The following is a 21,002-nucleotide window of genomic DNA, read 5'->3' as shown; positions in this document are numbered from 1 at the left end:
CAAATAGAAACTACCTCCCTTTAGATGAAAAATTATCTTAAGTTCCTGAATATAAAATCTTAACCTTTTCAATTTACTCCAATTTTCTCAATTTATAAAGAACTAGAAAATTTGTCAAAATATCAAAATGATCAAAGCCCATAAGATACTACCACACATCCACTGGAAGGGTCAAAATGGACAAAATTGAAAACACGAAATGTTGACAAGGCTGTGGAGGAACCAAAAGTTTGATATACTATTAATAGGAATATAAAACAGTACAACCAATTTGGAAAACTGTCAGTTTCTTAAAAACATACATCTACCTTTATCTACCCTATGACCCAGAAATTATAGTCCTGGTATACCCAAAAGAAATGAAAACATATTCCATAAAAACCCTATACATCAATATTCATAGCAGCTTTAATTACTGCAGACAAAATTAGAAAAAAGCCGAGATGTCTATCAACAGAAGAATAAACAAACTCTGATACAGTCATGCTATTGAGCAATAGTAAGGAACCAACTATTGATACACTCAAAATTATGCTGAGAAAAAGTCTTACATAAACAAGTACACACAAAACAATGCCACTGACAAAATGTCTCAAATAGGCAAAACTAACTTATGGTAATGTAAATCAGATCAACGGCTTCTGGCAGAAAAGCATGACTAGAAAACGGCACTACAGAACTTTCTAGGATAGTGGAAATATTCTATATTTGGTTGTAGGCAACATGAAATATTTATCAGAATTAATCAAACTTTACACTGAAGGATTTGTGCATTATGTTACCATATGTAATTTATACCTCAAATTTTAAAAATTCTTAGTAAAACAAAGATACACAGAAATCCATTCAGGGATGGATTGCAATCTTGACTGAAATATAATAGCAAATGCTGTGGAGTGTCAAAACATATTAAGCAATAAAGCCACTAATGGTGTGTCAATGATTGTACCTGAAACACTGCTGTAATAGAATTTGTTTTTGCAAATGAAAGTATATTCTTGAGGTATTTCCCGGTTAAAAAATTATTATGGTGAATCCTTTCCAGAGCAAACATTCCAAAAAGAAAAAAGTCAAAGAGAAAAGATTAAAGCATCAGATAAATCTTCCTGGCTTCCCACTGGAGAAATTTTAAATCACATCATACCTTGTAAGTTTTTGAAACTGGTGCTTTTTCTTGTTTTAAACTTTTCATTTCATGAACAGCATGGGAACTTCCTTTTAATCTCTGTATTGTCATAAATTCATACTTCCTCTGCAATAGCACATATGTATGAATTAAAGAACAATTGTGTCAAAACAAGTAAACTCAAAGGCAATCATTTAAAAATATACTTGTGTCTCTAGAGAAGAACAGGCAACTTACCTGTAAATTATCTAAACGAGCTTGAACTCTTTTAGCCTGAATCTCCATCTTCCTGTTTTCTTCACTTGCTTCATTTAACTAAAGGATAGAAAACGTTAAATATTTCAATACAAATCTTCAACTGGTTTCATACTAAGGGTTTCTCAATCTACTATCTAATCTGGTCGATACTGCCAACCAATGTAACAAATACAGATAGTATTCATGATTAAATTAGATCACAACTGAAGTCACCATTTTTCCCTAAAATATTAATGGTTTCTAAGATAATTTACTTCATTTTATGAAAAATGTGCAAGACTCCACATGTCTTAAAAACATATACATATATTTTATAAAAATAAAATGTTTTTATTAAGTAAAATTGCTATTTGAACTATAACATATATAAAGAAAAGTGTAAAATCCTAAGTATGCAATAGAATGAGCTATAACTGGAATCGTATTACTGGGATTATGTGTGTATTCATGTCTGTGTATATACTTATATGTACATACATGGAAGAACTGACATCTTTACAATATTGAGTCTTCCCTTCCATGAACATATCTTCAATTTATTTAGGTCTTATTTTCTTTTAATAATGTTTTGTAGTGTTCAGTAGAGATGTCTTGCACATCTCTCTTTAGATTTATTCCTGGGTATCCAATGATTTTTTAATGAAATTACTTATGGTACCTTACAATCAAATTTGTGATCTATATACACCATGAATAGAATAGTATGTGGCCATAAAAAAGAATGAAATCATGTCTTTTGCAGCAACATGGACGGAGCTGGAGGTCATTAATCCTAAGAGAAATAACTTAGAAAATCAAATATTCCATGTTGTCACTTATAAGTCAAAGATAAACAATACACATGGACATAAAGATGGAAATAACAGATACTGGGGACTCCAAAAGGGAAGGGGAGAACGGAGAGGGGTTGAAAATTAACCTACTGGGTACAATGTTCACTATATCAGTGAAGAGTACACTTTAGAAGCCCAGATCTCACTGTCACACAATATATCCATGTAACAAAGCTGCACATGTACCCTCTGAATCTAAAATAATTTTCCTAAAGAATGAAAAGTGGCTTTTTGAAAAAATAAACCAATAAGCCATGAGCTAGACCTGTTAAATTCCAATATCTGGATCACTCCCAAGTATGCTTATATTCTCTGGGTTTTTTTTTTTTTCCATTTTTAATTATGCAATTCTGTCTTTCGATATGATTATTAATTTTGTAAAGAATGAAAGACATATTTTCCTCTGCTAGGCATTTAAACCGAGGAGTAAGCACCTTAATATGATCAGGACTGAGCTTAATCAAGGCCAGGTTTCAGTCTGGGAAAGTTCTGTCTCCCTCTAATTCATCCACTCCCAAGGCACAACCCTACTCCTTTCAACTGAGATCCTGAGGTGTACACTGGGACTCTCTTCCCATGATGAGTCTTGAACATTAATCCTTGCCTCCTCAGCTTGGCAAGACTTAATGAGAAATGCTTTTAAGTTACTAGAAAAACGTATATCCAGTGTTAGCATAAATTACTGTGTAAGTCAGTCACAGAAATAACATACCTTTTTCTTCAGCAGTTTCAAAGTATATGTCTTCATCTAGCCAGAAGTTGGCTAAATCTGCCTATTTCTTGTTTTATAAATACAGTCATTTTGGAACACAGACATGCTCATTCACTTATTGCCTATGGCTGTTTTTGCGCTACGATGGCAGAGCTGGGTCAGTGAAAGACAGGCCATATGGCCTACAAAGCCCAAAATATTTACTACCTAATCCTTGATGGAAAAAGTGTGCTGACCTCTGATCTATTCTTAACAAAGAAATCATAAAAAAAGCATTTTGCCATCCCAGCTACTTGGGAGGCTAAGGCAGGAGAATCGCTTGAACCTAGGAGGTGGAGGTTGTCATGAGCTGAGATCACACCATTGCACTCCAGCCTGGGCAACAAGAGTGAAACTCCATCTAACAACAAAAAAAAAGCATTCTGCCAAATATTTTCAGTTTGTACACATTAGTTCATAAATCCAATTATAAATAGGCCCAAATATTTGGTAATCCACATATCCACCCCAATTACAACATACTCATGCAACCATTTACAAAAATTATTAAAGGTAACAGAAACCTAAGAGATAAGCATCTAGGGCCACAGTGTACCTATGCAAGGAATTTTTAAAATTCTATCACATGAGAGTGGTTGAATGATACTGTAATGAGAAAAAGTAATCTCTCCCTGAATAAGGCAGGATTCCAACAGACAACAGACCGTCAAATTCATAGACCAATAGTAAAAGGCCATAAATGAATTGAGGAAAGCCAAAGTATTAGATCAAGTGAGAAACAGGGTACCTATGTATCACTGCCAAAGAGGAGGGTCACAACAAGTAGAGATTAAAGGGAAATAAAGGCAGAAACAGAAAAGGACAGACAGCTGGCAAAGGAACTCTAGGAGAGTCTAGGCTCAAGTTACATTTTAGAATTCATAAAGATTCCCAGTCCAATGCTTTCATTTTCAAAGTAACTGAGTTTACTCCAATTTCTGCTCCAACATCTACACAATCTAATACACACATAATAATTCTCCTGTCTCTCTTTACTATACTCCTTTCACATTTTTCAGCCAAAAACTGGCAGAGGAAAAAACAAAAATAGACATAACTCACAAAAATATTTATGTTATGCAACTTTGGTATTATGTATTAACCTAAATTACAATACTTATATAAACAATTATACTGCAATGTGATACCAGTTTATAACCACAAGAACACAAGCAATGTGAAGGACTGAGTCTAGCACAGTGCCTAGGATACAGTAGATACTCGAAAATAAATGAATGTTAAATAAGCTATGATATGTAACAGTAGTTAAAATAATAAGTATAAAAGCCAGAGATCAGTACCTAAAAATGTAATTAGTTCTCAGGTTATAAGGTTTTTTCTTTTGCTTGTCTTTTTTCCCTTTGCTTGTCAGCTGGTTGCCAGAACAAATAAAGATAAGAAACCAAAGAGCTTAAGAATATTTTATTTATATTTGGAAGTATTTTAAAATAAAGGTAACAAATGTAATCTAAATTTTCTGTAGTTAAATATGTTCTAAGGCTGACTTTAATTTGTTATATATAAATTAATTTGTTATATATATTTTAGTCTTATTCTTGATTTTGTTATATATATTTTATATAAATGTAAATGTGCTATATATGCAACATATATAAACATGTTATAAATATAACATTATATGAATATAATGTATGTTATAAACATATATATGTATATATTTTAATGTAACAAATATATAAATTTTTTTTAATATATAACAATTCTTAGAATGTTTTATATCCAGTACATATTAAAACAGGTCTTACCTGTTTTTTTAAGGTATCATTCAATTCTTTCAACGCATCAAAAGAGGACCTCAGTCTCTTGGTTTCTCTATTCTTTTCCTTAAGAACTTCAGTTAAGTGTTCAACTTCTGCATCATGTTGCTAGGGGGAAAAAAACACTCTGAGCTAAAACTTCTAAAGCTTGTATATCACTAACACTGTGAAATATGAATTAATTACAAATAAGAACTCCTTCAATCACAAAAACTTTAATCACTGAATTTAAGCACAGCTGACTAGTGTGGCAAATAATTTATAAAAACCATGCAATCTACCAAAATAACAACAAAACATCAAAAGCATTGGCAACATACTTATTAAAACATATTAGCATTTACAAAGTAGCAATGAATCTATTTTCTGCTTCTGCTCAGAAAAACCCACTCACACGAACTCATGGAATATTTTGTTTGACATCATGGAATAATAAAACAATGAAGAATTTCTGACACTTTTCAAGAGATGAGTAAACTATGGCTTTATAAAGTGTATAATTTATATTATCCTTGAGAAGTAAATCTTTTATAAAGCCAACTGATTTCCTATTCTCATGAAGTAGATAAAATTTCTGATGCCTGCTTTTCATCTCAAAACATGTTAAATACATAATAAAATTTCTGAGCCCCAAACTATTTGACTCTTCTTAATCAGTTTTGCAAATAATTCAAATCAACTTCCCCCTATTTACATTTAAATGGGATAGCATGTTTTAGATTTAAAATGTGATTACTTATAGTTTCACATTTCACTCTCAACTTACTCAAAGTTTAAAAACAAGCCTCTATAGGAAATCAAAAAATTGAATTAATTTCCTTCTTCCAACTAATGATATAGATACAATGAAAATAATTATCTTTATACTTAATAAAAATAGTAGACACACAAATCTAAAGAGAGAGAATCAAGAATAAGACTGAAATGGAGAGATGTGAGAATCTAAGCATTCTTTAGCCCTGTGAAAAAAATCCAATATTCTAAAGAGTTAATCTTTGAATGATTTTATTACTATAAATAATTCCTTAAATAACTTAGGATACAGTCACAAATACAGTTGTTTTTAAAACTAATATATTTTCATTGTCCAACTTTTTCCATATCTAAAACATATTAAAAACATAGGCATTCCATTTCTAGCACAGCAGGATAAGCTCAATAAACTCTTCTGCCACTGAATACAGCTAAAAGGCCTAAATAAAACGCAAAACAACTACCTGACAACTGTGAAAAGAAAAAAGGGGAGGACATTGTGCTGGGAGAGAAAACTTGGAGAAGTAACCCTCAAGGATAAAGCTTCCTCATTCTTGTTTTTCGTCTTCTCTCAACATTTTGCCCCAGGGTGGGTCCCAGACATGGAGAAGCAGAACAAAAACTTCAACTAGCTGGGCACAGTGGTGCACATCTGCAGTCCCAGCCACTCAGGAGGCTGAGGGAGGAAGACAACTTGAGGGTATGGTGAGCTATGATGACGTCTGTGAATAGCCACTGCACTACAGCCTGGGCAACACAGCAAGACTCCATCTCTAAAATTTTTTTAATAATTTTTTAATTTTCACTAAAGCTCTAAAAAAATTTCACTAAAGACTAAAAGAAAACCAGTCTTCCTGGCAGGAAAATCAGAAAGAAGGACCCATAGGACAGACAAAAAGCAGTAGAGGCAATGCTTGCAGAATGGAGCTCAGTTTAAAAATACTACCTAAGTCCTGGCTAACATTTCAATGCCTCTGACCTGCACAAAAAAGACCCAGAGCAGCACAGCAAAAGCTCTGAGAAATGCATTAGGATTTTAAACTGTTACCCAAGTTTCACACTAACCTTTAAGAGGCACAGGCACAATACAACTCCATAGCAACACTGCAAAGGCTTTGAAAGCTTAACTGAGATAAGAACCACTGCCCAGAGGAGGTGAGAAAAAAACTGAGGCCTGGCCAGGCAAGGTGGCTCACGCCTGTGATTCCAGCACTTTGGGAGGCCAGGGCAGGTGGATTGTTTGAGGTCAGGAGTTCAAGACCAGCCTGACCAACATGGTAAAACTCTGTCTCTATTAAAAACACAAAAATTAGCTGAGCATGGTGGTGGGCACCTGTAATCCCAGCTACTTGGGAGGCTGAGGCAGAAGAATTGCTTGAAGCCAGGAGGCAGAGATTGCAGTGAGCTGAGACTGCACCACTGCACTCCAGCCTGGGTGACAAAGTGAGACCATCTGAAAAAACAAAACAAAACAAAACAAAAAACTGAGGTCTAAATCTAATTGGGCTGAATGCTTTAAAATCAACAATATTCTCCAGAGGGCAACAACAGAACCCAAAACCTAAACATGATAACCGGAAGGTCTTGAGTATACCATAAAAATCACCGAACGTAAAAAGAACCAAAGAAAGTAAGCCTCAAAAAAAAAGAAAATTAACAGATCCCAATCTTGAGATGATACAGATGGATGTTTTAAACTATGCTCCATGAGGTAAAAGTAAATATACATAAATGTAAACACAAAGACAGAAATGCTTATGAGAAAAACAAACATAAATTTTTAAAAGAACTTGAAATTTTAGAATTTTTAAATATGAGAAATGAAAATTTCACTAGATGGACTTAATAACAACATGAAGATTAAAAAAGAAATAATAAACTTTAAGATGAATCAAGAAACTATCTGGAGAATACCAAGAAAATAATGGGAAAAAAGGAACAGAGCCCCAGAAATCTGTGGGCAAAAAGCACAACGAGTCACTAGAGATCCAGGAGGGAAGAAGAAAGAAAGTGGAAAAAATATTGGTGAAATATTGGCTGAAGAGTCCCCAAATTTGTCAAAATACAGAAATTTCCAAATTCAAGAAGCTCAGTTAACCACAAACAGAATAAAATGAAAGAAAAGTATGTCAAGAAACACTGTAAATAAAATGCTGCTGAAAACCAAAGATAAAGCAAAAAATCATAAAATGATGCTATTAACATGACATTCTGGAAAAGTGAGATGTACCAGGACAGAAAATAGGTCAGCGGTTGCCAAGCACTGAGGCTGGAGAAAAGGGATAGCTACAAGAGAAGCGTAAGGGAACTGGCTTTATCTTGACAATGGTTGTGATTTTAAAACTATGCATTTTTCAAAACTCACAGAAATGTACAACAGGCAATGAATTGTGCTCCAGGTAAGTTACACATACAGTAATGTATGTCTTGGGATGAATGAAGCAAGGTATATTATACCACCTATATAATATCCTTGCCAAAAATATTTTATCTGCATATTATCATTAGGAAGCAATCAGGTAAATCCACAATGTGAAATATAAGACTGCTAGCTTGAATGCTTCAAAGAAAAATCTCACAGAAAACAAAAATGATGAGGTTGAGTGCTTTAGATTCAAAGAAACCAAAAAAAAATATAAAACCAAATATAATGCATGAATCTTGTCTAGTTCCTTGATCAAACAAACAAAACCCAAAAAACAATAAAAGACATATTGAAGACCAACTGAGAGAGTATATGGACTATAAATAAGTTATTTAGTTAGCATTAATTTCCTCATATGCTAACGGTCTGGAGAATGCCTTTATTCTTAGGAGATACATACTGAGGTATTTAGGGACACAGCCGTGATTTTTACGAACTGCTTTCAAACAGTTTAGAAAAAAAGAGTGTGCGTGCGTGCGTGCGTGCGTGCGTGTGTGTGTGTGTGTGTGTCTATGTGTGGGTGTGGAAAAGAGGAGGAAGGAGAAATAAGCAAATGTGGCAAATATTAATAACTAGTGAATAGAAGAAATATATCACTCTAAAATCAAAAGCCATATAGTTACCTCTTTCATAATTTGAAATCTTGTTAGAACCTCTTCTTCGACACCTTTAATTTTACTCAAGGCATTTTCATGTCTGAAAAGCAGTTGTTCTCTTTCAAGTAAAAAATGTTCTCGCTTTTGAAGTTCCTCAGCAAATTTCTGTTGTGCTGCAGTTTCACACTGTATCAAAATGCCAGATTGTAATGCTCTTAAAAAGTCACAAATACTGCAAATTATATTCCTATTGGCTGACACTGTGGTTTAACCAAGTGGTTTTCAGGAATATGGGAGTAACTAAGGACAACCTGGATTACAGTATCCAGACTAGTATACCAAGTAAACTTGTATAGAAATTCTATCTTGACATAAAAGGATGTGACACTAATAAGAGTCCATTGTGATGATGCAAGAGAATTTGGGGTCCAAAATGGATCAATGTGGGAATTCACTCAGGGTGGTGGCAAAAATATTAAGAAAAAAATAGTAGAGAAAGTTATAGAATATAGTTTCAAACCCTTTTGGAAGGCCTAAGTGTTTTTTCATAGTTTCAGTGGAAGTTTCGGCTGAAAGCAGCCTAACTCCCTTTACGTTTACTTAATAAGAAAAGCAAAGAGCTAAGGTATATGGGGAGTTTATCTGAATAATTTGTTTATTCATGTGGGCTTAAAACTAACCTTTGAGCCAGATGGCCCTCTCGGGAGGAGGTTGACCAGCGTTATTACCCATTAATGGTGTTTGCTTTGGGCATTGGAACCTGTCCTTTAATCTTCTCACTCTAGTCGAGTTGACTCAAGCCTTTGTTAATTAAACTTTACTAAATAAATGCGAGCCTCACAGGCTGGTGGGGCCAGTGGCTACTATCTCTTTACAGTACTCTCCAGGGAGTCTGTAAGAAGCCACAGACCCTCAGCCGGACTGGCAAAGCATAATATCTGTGTGTCAGTGTACTTTATTCATCCGTCGCTGAGTCCTACAAACCCCCACAGGTAGTGACCCCAACAGATCCGTACTACACAGATTTAGTTCACAAGCCCGCTTCAATTCCATGCTCCACTTCCACATCATAAACTACTATTTTTCCTATGTCCTCCACTCCCTCACCTTGTTGTTTATCACCTTGGGCTGAAAGACCAAGGCCTGGATAAGCACTGACCACCTTTCCTGGCCCCATGCTACTCAGCTCAGCACGAGTGGGGGAAAAAAAATCACACACTCTGAAAAGTGGCCCCTTTGTGAATTCATGGTCTCAGTCCTGTACTAGATTCTTAATGTAATCCAAAAATCTTTTTATATGTTCACAGCCAGCACTCCAATCCTCATTCTCTAAAGTGTCTATTTTGAGCTTTCCCCATTTTATTAATTTGGAATACATTATGTCCTATATGCCACTCTCTGTAAATAGTCTAAATTCACAGAAAAAAAAAAAAAAAAACAGAAAACAGCAAAAGAAAACATCAATCTCTTGGTCATAAAATACATATACACATGCTTCTCCTTCCCTCTCATTAAAAAGGCAGGCTCAGGACAACACTGCCTTAACGCCATCCTGTGAAGACAGCTGATTATCCCTCTTACTATTTTCTTTTGAGACAGAGTCTCACTCTGCCCCCCAGGCTGGAGCGCCATGGTGCAATCTAAGCTCACTGCAACCTCTCCACCTCCCAGGTTCAAGAGATTCTCCTGCCTCAGCCTCTTGAGTAGCTGGGGTTACAGGCATGTGCCACCACGCCCACCTAATTTTTTTGTATTTTTAGTAGAGACAGAGTTTCACCATGTTAGCCAGGATGGCCTCAATCTCCTGACCTCGTGATCTGCCCACCTTGGCCTCCCAAAGTGTTGGGATTACAGGTGTGAGCCACCACACCTGGCCCCCTCTATTATTTTCAATCTCTCCCACCTCATCTGAACTAAAAGCTTTCTTAGCCCCACACACTCATTTCTTCTCCTTTATAACCATCTACATTTGTTGAGGTCTCATTTCAGAATCATTCATCAACTCACTTCCGACTGGCTTCAGTCCACATTCCTCTATTGAAATGACTTACCTATTACTAAATCTAAAGGTCACTTTTCAGTCCTTATTTTGAGTCTCTCAACAGCATTTTATGCTATGGTCCCTCCAACTTAAAATACTCTCCTTCACTGGTTTCCACAATACCATTTTTCTAGTTTCCACTGCTATCTCTGGCCATGGCTTCTGAGGCTCCTTTGCAGGCTCTGCTTCCTCTACTGTCATTTAATTTGTCATTTAATTACTAATATTCCTCAGGATTTGGTCTTGAGCCATTTTCCTTCTCATTACTTATACTCATATGTGTGTGTGTGTGTAAATATATGTATATTTTAAGTTCTGAGATACATGTGCAGAATGTGCAGGTTTGTTACATAGGTATACGTGTGTTATAATGGTTTGCTGCACCCATCAACCTGTCATCTACATTAGGTATTTCTCCTAATGCTATCCCTCCCTTAACCCTCCAACCACCAATAGTCCCCAGTGTGTGATGCTCCCCTCCCTGTGTCCATGTGTTCTCGCTGTTCAATTCTCAGTTATGAGTGAGAACATACAGTGTTCGGTTTTCTGTTGTCATGTTAGTTTGCTGAGAATGATGGTTTCCAGCTTCATCCATGTCCCTGAAAAGGACATCAACTCATCCTTTTTTATGGCTGCATAGTATTCCATTGTGTATATGTGCCACATTTTCTTCATCCAGTCTATTGGCTTCATTTGGGCTGGTTTCCAGTCTTTGCTATTGTGAACAGTGCCGCAATAAACATATGCATGCATCTTTACAGTAGAATTATTTATAATCCTTTGGATATATACCTAGAAATGAGATTGCTGGGTCAAATGGTATTTCTGGTTCTAGATCCTTGAGGAATCACCACACTGTCTTCCACAATGGTTGAATTAATTTACACTCCCACCAACAGTGTAAAAGAGTTCCTATTTCTCCACATCCTCTCCAACATCTGTTGTTCCCTGACTTTTTAATGATCGCCTTTCTAACTGGTGTGAGACAGTATCTCACTGTGGTTTTGATTTGCATTTCTCTAATGACCAGTGATGATGAGCTTTTTTTCATATTTGTTGGCCGCATAAATGTCTTCTTTTGAAAAAAGTCTGTTCATATCCTTTGCCCACTTTTTGATGCGGTTGTTTTTTTCTTGTATATTTGCTTAAATTCTTTGTAGATTCCGGATATTAGCCCTTTGTCGGATGGACAGATTCCAAAAACCTTCTCCCATTCTGTAGGTTGCCTGTTCACTCTGATGATAGTTACTTTTGCTGTGCAGAAACTCCTAGTTTAATTGGGTCCCATTTATCAATTTTGGCTTTTGTTGCCATTGCATTTGGTGTTTTAGTCATGCAGTCTTTGCCCATGCCTATGTCCTAAATGGTATTACCTAGGTCTATCACAGATTAGATGGTTGTAGATGTGTGGTATTATTTCTGAGGCCTCTGTTCTGTTCCATTGGTCTATATGTTTTGGTACCAGTACCATGTTGTTTTGGTTACTGTAGCCTTGTAGTATTGTTTGAAGTTAGGTAGCGTGATGCCTCCAGCTTTGTTCTTTTTGCTTAGGATTGTCTTGGCTATAAAGGCTTTTTTGGTTCCATATGAAATTTAAAATAGTTTTTTCTAATTCTGTGAAGAAAGTCAATGGTAGCTTGATGGGTGTAACATTGAATCTATAAATTATTTTGGGAAGTATGGTCACCTCCACAATATTGATTCTACCTAACCATGAGCATGCAATGTTTTTCCATCTGTTTGTGTCCTCTCTTATTTCCTTGAGCAGTTGTTTGTAGTTCTCCTTACAAGGTCCTTCACATCCCTTGTAAGTTGCATTCCTAGGTATTATATTCTGTTTGTAGCAACTGTGAATGGGGGTTCACTCATGATTTGGCTCTCTGTTTATCTTTTATTGGCATATAGCAATGCTTGTGATTATTCCACAATGATTTTTGTATCCTGAGACTTAGCTGAAGTTACTTATCAGCTTAAGATGATTTTGGGCTGAGACGATGATAGGGTTTTCTAAATATACAATAATGTCATCTGCAAACAGAAATAAGTGGACTTCCTCTTTTCCTATTTGAATACCCTTTATTTATTTCTCTTGCCTGATTGCCCTGGCCAGAACTTCCAACACTATGTTGAATAGGAGTGGTGAGAGAGGGCATCCTTGTCTTGTGCCGGTTATCAAAAGGAATGCTTCCAGCTTTTGCTCATTCAGTTATTGGCTGTGGGTTTGTCAAAAATAGCTCTTATTATTTTTAGATAGGTTCCATCAATACCTGGTTTATTGAGAGTTTTTAGCATGAAGGTGTGTTGAATTTTATCGAAGGCCTTTTCTGCATCTACTAAGATAATCATGTGGTTTTGTCATTGTTTATGTGATGAATTACATTTATTGATTTGCATATGCTGAACCAGCCTTGCATCCCATGGATGAAACCAACTTGATCATGATGGATAAGCTTTTTGATGTGCTGCTAGATTCAGTTTGCCAGTAGTTTACTAAGGATTTTCACATCAATGTTAATCAGGGAGACTGGTCTGAAATTTTCTTTTTTAGTTATGTCTCTGCCACGTTTGGTATCAGGATGACGTTGGCCTCATAAAATGAGTTAGGAAGGAGTCTCTCTTTTTGTATCATTTGGAACAGTTTCAGAAGAAATGGTACCAGCTCCTTTTTGTTCTCTGGTAGAATTCAGCTGTGAATCCGTCTGGTCCTGGACTTTTTTTGGTTGGCAGGCTATTAATTACTGCCTCAATTTCAGAACTTGTTATTGGTCTATTCAGGGATTCGGCTTCTTCCTGATTTAGTCTTGGGAGGGTGTTATGTGTCCAGGAATTTATCCGTTTCTTCTAGATTTTCTAGTTTATTTGCATAGAGGTGTTTATAGTATTCTCTGATGGTAGTTTGTATTTCTGTGGGATCAGCAGTGATATCCCCTTTATCATTTTTTATTGTGTCTATTTGATTCTTCTCTTTTTTCTTCTTCATCAGTTTGGCTAGCAGTCTATTTTGTTGATCTTTTGAAAAACTCAGCTCCTGGATTCACTTTTTTTTTTTTTTTTTTTTTTTTAAGTGTTTTTTTATTTTTTTATCTCCTTCAGTTCTGCTCTGATCTTAGTTATTCCTTGTCTTCTGCTAGCTTTTGAATTTGTTTGCTCTTACTTCTCTAGTTCTTTTAATTGTGATGTTACAGTGTCAATTTTAGATCTTTTCTGTTTTCTCTTGTGGGCATTTAGTGCTATAAATTTCCCTCTAAACACTGCTTTGGCTGTGTCCCAGAGATTCTGATACGTTGTGTCTTTATTCTCATTGGTTTCAAATAACTTATTTATTTCTGACTTAATTTCATTATTTACCCACTAGCCATTCAGGAGCAGGTTGTTCCAGTTACCACGTGGTTGTGCAGTTTTGGGTGAATTTCCTAATCCTGAGTTCTAATTTGATTGCACTGTGGTCTGAATGATTGTTAGTTATGATTTCTGTTCTTTTACATCTGCTGAGGAGTGTTTTACTTCCAATTATGTGGTCAATTTTAGAATAAATGCAATGTGGTACTGAGAAGAATGTATATTATATCAATTATGGGTGGAGAATTCTGTAGATGTCTATTAGGTCTGCTTGGTCCAGAGCTGAAGTCAAGTCCTCAATATCCTTGTTAATTTTTTGTCTTGTTGACCTGTTTAATATCGATAGTGGGATGTTAAAGTCTCCCACTATTATTGTGTGGGAGTGTAAGTCTCTTTGTGGGTCTCTAAGAACTTGCTCTTTGCATCTAGGTGCTCCTGTACTGGGTGTATATATATTTAGGATAGTTAGCCTTTCTTATTGCATTGATCCCTTTACTATTATGTAATATCCTTCTTTGCCTCTTTTCATCTTTGTTGGTTTTATCAGAGACTAGGATTGCAACCCCTGCAAATGGCCACCCAGTTTTGTGCTTGAAATCCAGGGCCCTGGTGGTGTAGATACTGGAGGGAATCTCCTGGTCTTCAAGTTGCAACGACTATGGGAAAAGTGAAGTATCTGAGCCAGAATGCACCATTAATCAGAGCACAATCCCTCAGGGCTTCCCTTGGTTAGGGAAGGGAGTTCCCCAACCCCTTGCACTTCCCAGGTGAGGCAGCGCCCCACCCTGCTCCTGTTTGCCCTCAGTACACTGCACCCACTATCTAACCAGTCCCAATGAGAAGAGTCAGTTACCTCAGTTGGAAATGCAAAAATCACCTGTCTTCTGCATTGATCTCACTGGGAGCTGCAGACCAGAGCTGTTCCTATTCAGCTATCTTGGAATGGCTCATTTCTTATACACTTTTTGCTTAATTATATCCACTCAATGGCTAAAATTACGAAGTATATGCTAATTGTTCCCAACCTACAACTGTTCAAATCTTTCTCACAGGCTCCAAAGTCAAGTCCAAACAGCCTACTTAACATCCCCACCAAGGTAGGGAAATATCTGTTACCTCAAACATTTATTCTTTCTTTGCGTTGTAAACATTACAAATCTTCCTTTCTAGCTACTTTAAAATACACGATAAATTATCATTAACTATAATTTCCCTATTATACTAGTAAATACTGAAATTTACTCCTATGTAACTGTATTTTTAAACCCATTAGCTAACCTCTCTTCACCACTGCTACCCTTGCCCTCCCAGCCTCTGGTAACCACCATTCCATCTCTTTTTCCATGAGATCCACTTCTTTAGTTCACACCCCACACATGAGTGAGAACATGCAATGTCTGTCCTTCTGTGCCTGGCTTATTTCTCTTAATAGAATGACCTCCATTTCTATCTATGCTGCTATAAACAAATAGGATTTCATTCTTTTTATGGCTGGATAATATTCCATTATGTATAGATACCACATTTTCTTTATCTGCCAATGGACACTTAGATTGATTCCATATTTTGGTTATTATGAATGGAGCTGCAATGAACATGGGACTTACAGATATCTCTTCGACACATTGTTTTCTTTTTGGGGGGTATATGCCCAGCAGTGGGATTGCTAGATCATATGGTACTACCATTTATAGTTTAAGGAACCTCCATAGTGGCTGCACTTAACAAAGTAAATTTTAAAGTCAGATTAAACTATAGACTGATTAAACCAGTTAATACATTGTACTTCAATTTTTCTTATTAAATATATCTTTATCATGTTTACTACAAATGACAGATACATCCTTGCAATCTTGCCTATTCTTTTTTATCCTATAAAGTGTTACCAAAGGAATGTTCCTAAAACCTCACTTTTTACTCTGCCACTCCTTTTGCTTAAACACTTGTAAAATACCCAGCCTGAGTCTTCATTATTTTCTTTCCTCCAGCCAGGCTAATAAATGCACAATTAGACAATCACTGCTTTTCAGAACGCATCTCACTTCTAACTCCTTATACTTGGAATGCCCTTCCCAATACTCTTTTTCTCAGTCAAAGACCAGGTTAAGTCTCTCCTTAACCTTTTCCTGGTGTCTTTAGGCTAAATAATCTTTTTCTAAAGTACTATGGTAATTACAATCTGAATTATTTTGACAAAATGAGATATTGGTTTTAAAGAAATGCTTAACTATTTCATGTGTTTCCAATGGGAAGAATTTCAAACAGATACTGTGAATTACATACACTTCTGCTTCCTTCTCTACTTCTTGTGGATGTTTAATATATAGATTACACTCTTTTGGCCAGGTGAGAAGGCTCATGCCTGTAATCCCAGCACTTTGGCAGGCCAAGGCGGACAGATCACCTGAGGTCAGGAGTTCAAGACCAGCCCGGCCAACATTGGTAAAACACCATCTCTACTAAAAATACAAAAAATTAGCTGGGCGTGGTGGTGTGCACCTGTAATCCCAGTTATTCCCAAGGCTAACTGGAATCCAGGAGCTGGAGGCTACAGTGAGCCAAGATTGCACCACTGCACTCCAGCCAGGGCAACAGTGCAAGATTCCATTGCAAAAAAAAAAAAAAAATTTACTTTAGAAACAAAAAACACCAAAGGCAGATAATAAGCCTATGTTAATAGTTCAATTTTGATGAGAGTTGACGAGAAGACTCTTTATATACATATATTTTAAAAAATAAAGCTAGAGTAACTACTTCAAAAAGCATACTTTATCAGATTTTATTGCTTAAGTAAGGACGAGAGAGGAATCAACATAAAATATAAGACAGTCTGAAACACATACCTACAAACAAAAATGCCACGGTCTCTATTTTCTCTCAGCCATAACATATATTTCCCTTCAATAGTTCCTATAATTTGAGTTTGTCCCCTTCTGTCCTTGTCTTGACTCACTTACCTAAAGTAATTAAAATGAAATACATTATATTCAAATTTTGTAAATGCTTGGTTCTTAGAACATAAATATTTCTGAATTCTCAATTCAGTAGTTCTTACCTGCAGTTTCAGATGTATCTGAAATAATTCGTCATATATCTGACTGACATGATGTGGAAGTAAACTCTGCTTGTCCGATGCTTTAGATTTTGGACAGCTGACAAGTTTCAAAGGAGAGTCACTTGCATCACTACAACACTCAGTCTGAGGTCTTGATAAGGCCATATTAGCTGGCAGGGCAAGTGCAAAGAAAATAACATTTGAATTATAAGCTTTATTAACTTATTGTTTCAAATATTCTCAGAGTAACCTTTAGGAAGAGATGCTTTAAGTACAAATTATAACATCAAAAAGTTTCAGGCCGGGCATGGTGGTTCACACCTGTAATCCTTGCACTTTGGGAGGCCGAGGCGGGAGGATCACAAGGTCAGGAGACCCACATCATGCTGGCCAACATGGCGAAGCCCTGTCTCTACTAAAAATACAAAAATTAGCTGGGCATAGTGCCATGTGCCTGTAGTCCCAGCTACTCAGGAGGTTGAGGCAAGAGAATCTCTTGAACTTGGCAGGCAGAAGTTGCAATGAGCCGAGATCACGCCACTGCACTCCAGCCTGGTGACAGAGCGAAGACTCCGTCTCAATAAAAAAAAAAAAAAAAAAAAAAAAGTTTCAAAGGGGCAAATAATAATATAGCAAATATGGTAAAGTGATAACATTCAGAAAATTTGAGTGAAGCGTATACAGGAATAGTTTTCACTATCTTTGCAACTTTTCTGTAAGTCTAAAATTATTTCAAAATAAAATATTTTAAAGTACATAAAAAGACATTAATTACCTAGCCAAGAAATGGGAAATTACCTCGGAAAACCCTAAACACATTCCCTTCTCTCCTCCAAATCAAATTTATCACTAACATAAATGAGTATTAAATGCTGCTTAATCTCCACTACTTAAATTTTAAAAGTCCTTGTTTCTTTTGCCTGCTTTTATATTTTATATGTAATTATATGAACATAATTTCTATAACATCTTCCTTTAAACAGGTTCACAAATCTTCACTGTTTATCCTGTTTTGCAAACACTATATATGGTATCCTCCTATAGGTAGAAATTTGAGCTGCTTTGGCTATACAGATGCTACACAGTCTTGTACATGGTTTCTGGTGCACAAGTTTAAGAGTTTCCTGAGGAGCTGAGTGCGGTGGCTCATGATTGTAATCCCAAAACTTTAGGAGGTCGAGGCGGGCGGACCACAAGGTCAGGAGTTCAAGACCAGCCTAACCAACATGGTGAAACCCCATCTCTACTAAAAATATAAAAATTTACTGGGGCGTGGTGGCGGGTACCTATAATCCCAGCTACCTGGGAGGCTGAAGCAGGAGAATTGCTTGAAACCAGAAGGCAGAGACTGCAGTGAGCCGAGATCACTCCACTGCACTCCAGCCTGGGCAACAAGAGCAAAACTCCATCTCAAAAAATATATATATTAAAATAAATAAAAAAGTTTCCTGAGGGTGAAATCGCTAGATCATAGGGTTATATATGCAGATTCAACTTTACTAGTGATGCCAAACTGTTTTCCAAAGTGCTTACTCTCCCAACAGCAGTAGATAAGTGAGTTCCTCTTGCTTGATATCCTTGTCAACACTTACTGTCAGAATTTATTTTCTACTAACAATTAGAGTATAAAATGTTCTCGCTCAGTGGTTTTAACTTGCACTAGACTTGTGGGAGCCCCAACTTTAAAAGGGAGGTGGAGGTATCTTATACTCCATCTTGAACAGAAAATGGAAAAGCAAAAATAAAACGTAGCATGAATTTTTTAAAAAGAAAAGTTTCACTTCGCTCAGTTCAGCAAAAGCCCAAAAGCGAAAGGCACATGCACAGTGCTCTACTTGCCTGTCTAGGTTCCCCACTTACCAATCCCTGGCCTGAGCATTTCTTAATTTTGTCTACTTTCCAATATGAGGTTGGTGCAAAAGTAATTGTGGTTTTTGCCATTAGTTTTAATGGAATGCAATCAACATTCTCTTATAGCTTATCCCATGTTTTCCACCAGGAAAATCGACCATGTAGCAGGAAGCACAAGTCCAGAAGATTATTTTTCATCTTCCTCAAATGCTGAGAATAAGGGGACAAAGGAGACTATGAAATGCAGCCAGAAGGAGAGGAGAAAGAGGGAAATGAATGTTGTGTGTAGACCATAAAATCCAGGGAGAAGAGTGCACCTGTATTGCCAGCAGGGCAACTCAAAGTCCCGTAGCCCAGAGGCAGAAGGGTGCCATTTCTGGTTGTCTCATTTCTTGAAATCCTGACAAAACTATGAAATGCAGCCAGATACACAGAACACTGCCAGTAGTTCAGTGCCCAGAAAGCCATACTTTAAATAATCTGGAGTATTTTCTCAAAACCAATATTGGAGTTACTCAAATACTAGCACAATCATTTACTCAGTTATTATTTTGATAAATTTTGAGGGTATAGGAATATTCCTGGAAAATAATAAAGTTTAACTTTCTCTGCTCCTTTAGTTTTATAATAAGCACAGTACCTATCTCATGGCTTACAGAAGTTCAGAACACAGAAATATGCAAACTCTTGGGCCAGTGTTATTAGTTGGAGGGAAGCTTCAGCTTCATGTACTCTATTTGACAAAGTTACTACTTGGTTGTTCTAAAATATTTATTTTACCTTTTTCTATTTCTTTAAAAGACTGCTTGGTTATTTTGGAGGTACTAACTCTATGATCATTCTCAATTAACTCTTCTTCTCTTTCCTGTTTCTTCAAATCATGGAAAGAATCCAGTTCATCACCTAGGCTTTAAAAAAACAGTTGTGTTACAGCAATCTAGAAGTTTACTATACCATTTTAAAAAGATAAAACTGCCTTTCAAATATTAACAGCATAACTGAGGAAAAATGTAAAAACATTTTTAAAATTGCAAAATGTAAACATGTAAAAAGTAACAGTTATTTGATCATTGGTAATCCACTACAAGCATCTTTTTGTACACATTTAAAATGACATATACCTGTAGTCTACTCCACAGCGGCCAAACACTTTCTTTTGATTTCCAATAATTTGGTGTTATCTATAAGGTAGTTCTAGCTAAAAGAATGAATGTTTAACATAAGGAAACTAAAACTAAAGAAGTCAAATAACTGATGGGTGACATAATTAGTAGAAAGTGGAGCAGAACTAGAATCCCAGGTGTTCTCTCCAGAAAGACAATCTGAGTTTAATTTCTAGAACAGTGTTGTTCGAAAGCAATATAATGCAAGTCATATAGTTAATTTAAAATTTTCTAGAACATTAAAAAAATACAATTAAAAAATATATATTATTTAATATATTATACCTAAAAGTTTATCATTTCAACATGCAATCAATGTTAAAAAGTATTAAGACAGAACAAGCACGGTGGCTTATGCCTGTGATCTCAGCAGTTTGGGAGGCTGAGGTGGGAGAATCTCTTGAGGCCAGGAGTTCAACATCAGCCTGGGCAACACAGTGAGATTCTAGCTCTACAAATAAATAAAATAAAATAAAATAACCAGGAGCAGTGGTGCATGTCTGTAGTTCCAGCTACTCAGGGAGCTGAGGTGAGAGGATTATTTAAGCCCAGGAGTTAGAGGCCACAGTGAGTTACAATTGCGCCACTGCACTCATAGCCTGGGCAACAGAGCATGACTCTGCCTACCGCAACCCCCTACAAACAAACAAACAAAAAATAAGATATTTTACATTATTTTATCCATGCTTGCTTACTTATTTACTTATTATTTTGAGACTGAGTTTCACTCTGTCGCCCAGGCTGGAGTGCAGTGGCACGATCTCGGCTCACAGCAACCTCTGCCTCCTCGGTTTAAGCAATTCTCCTGCCTCAGCCTCCCGAATAGCTGGGATTACAGGCATGCACCAGCAGTGGCTAATTTTGTATTTTTAGTAGAGATGGGTTTCTCCATGTTGGTCAGGCCAGTCTTGAACTCCCGACCTCAGGTGATCCGCCTGCCTTGGCCTCAAAGTGCTGGGATTACAGGCATGAGCACTTGGCCCACAGTTCCTTTTTTTTTTTTTTTTTTTTTTTTTTTTTTTTTTTTTTTTTT

The 21,002-nt window shown here is 36.3% G+C and overlaps 1 protein-coding gene across 4 annotated transcripts in view; it reads right to left on the bottom strand.

Annotated features, from left to right (window-relative positions):
• The window catches only part of CCDC138 (coiled-coil domain containing 138), an 83,388-nt gene that overhangs the window by 58,548 nt on the left and 3,838 nt on the right, over positions 1-21,002 (bottom strand). For 3 of the 4 annotated variants that reach the window (XM_032263027.1, XM_032263029.1, XM_032263031.1), the window contains exons 4-9: positions 19,587-19,714; positions 16,956-17,125; positions 8,548-8,706; positions 4,735-4,854; positions 1,364-1,441; positions 1,145-1,252 (exon numbers count right to left, since the gene is read on the bottom strand). In XM_032263027.1, coding sequence (XP_032118918.1) covers positions 1,145-1,252; positions 1,364-1,441; positions 4,735-4,854; positions 8,548-8,706; positions 16,956-17,125; positions 19,587-19,714 — 763 coding nt within the window. The remainder of the gene's footprint in view (positions 1-1,144; positions 1,253-1,363; positions 1,442-4,734; positions 4,855-8,547; positions 8,707-16,955; positions 17,126-19,586; positions 19,715-21,002) is intronic. The other variant, XM_032263028.1, reaches the window with a different exon arrangement.

Source organism: Sapajus apella, unplaced genomic scaffold, assembly GCF_009761245.1.
Source record: "Sapajus apella isolate SASKATOON/1434 unplaced genomic scaffold, GSC_monkey_1.0 scaffold134, whole genome shotgun sequence".
Taxonomy (NCBI): Eukaryota; Metazoa; Chordata; class Mammalia; order Primates; family Cebidae; genus Sapajus; species Sapajus apella.
Note: the sequence above shows the minus strand (reverse complement) of the source record. Positions and strands in the feature narration are given on the sequence as shown.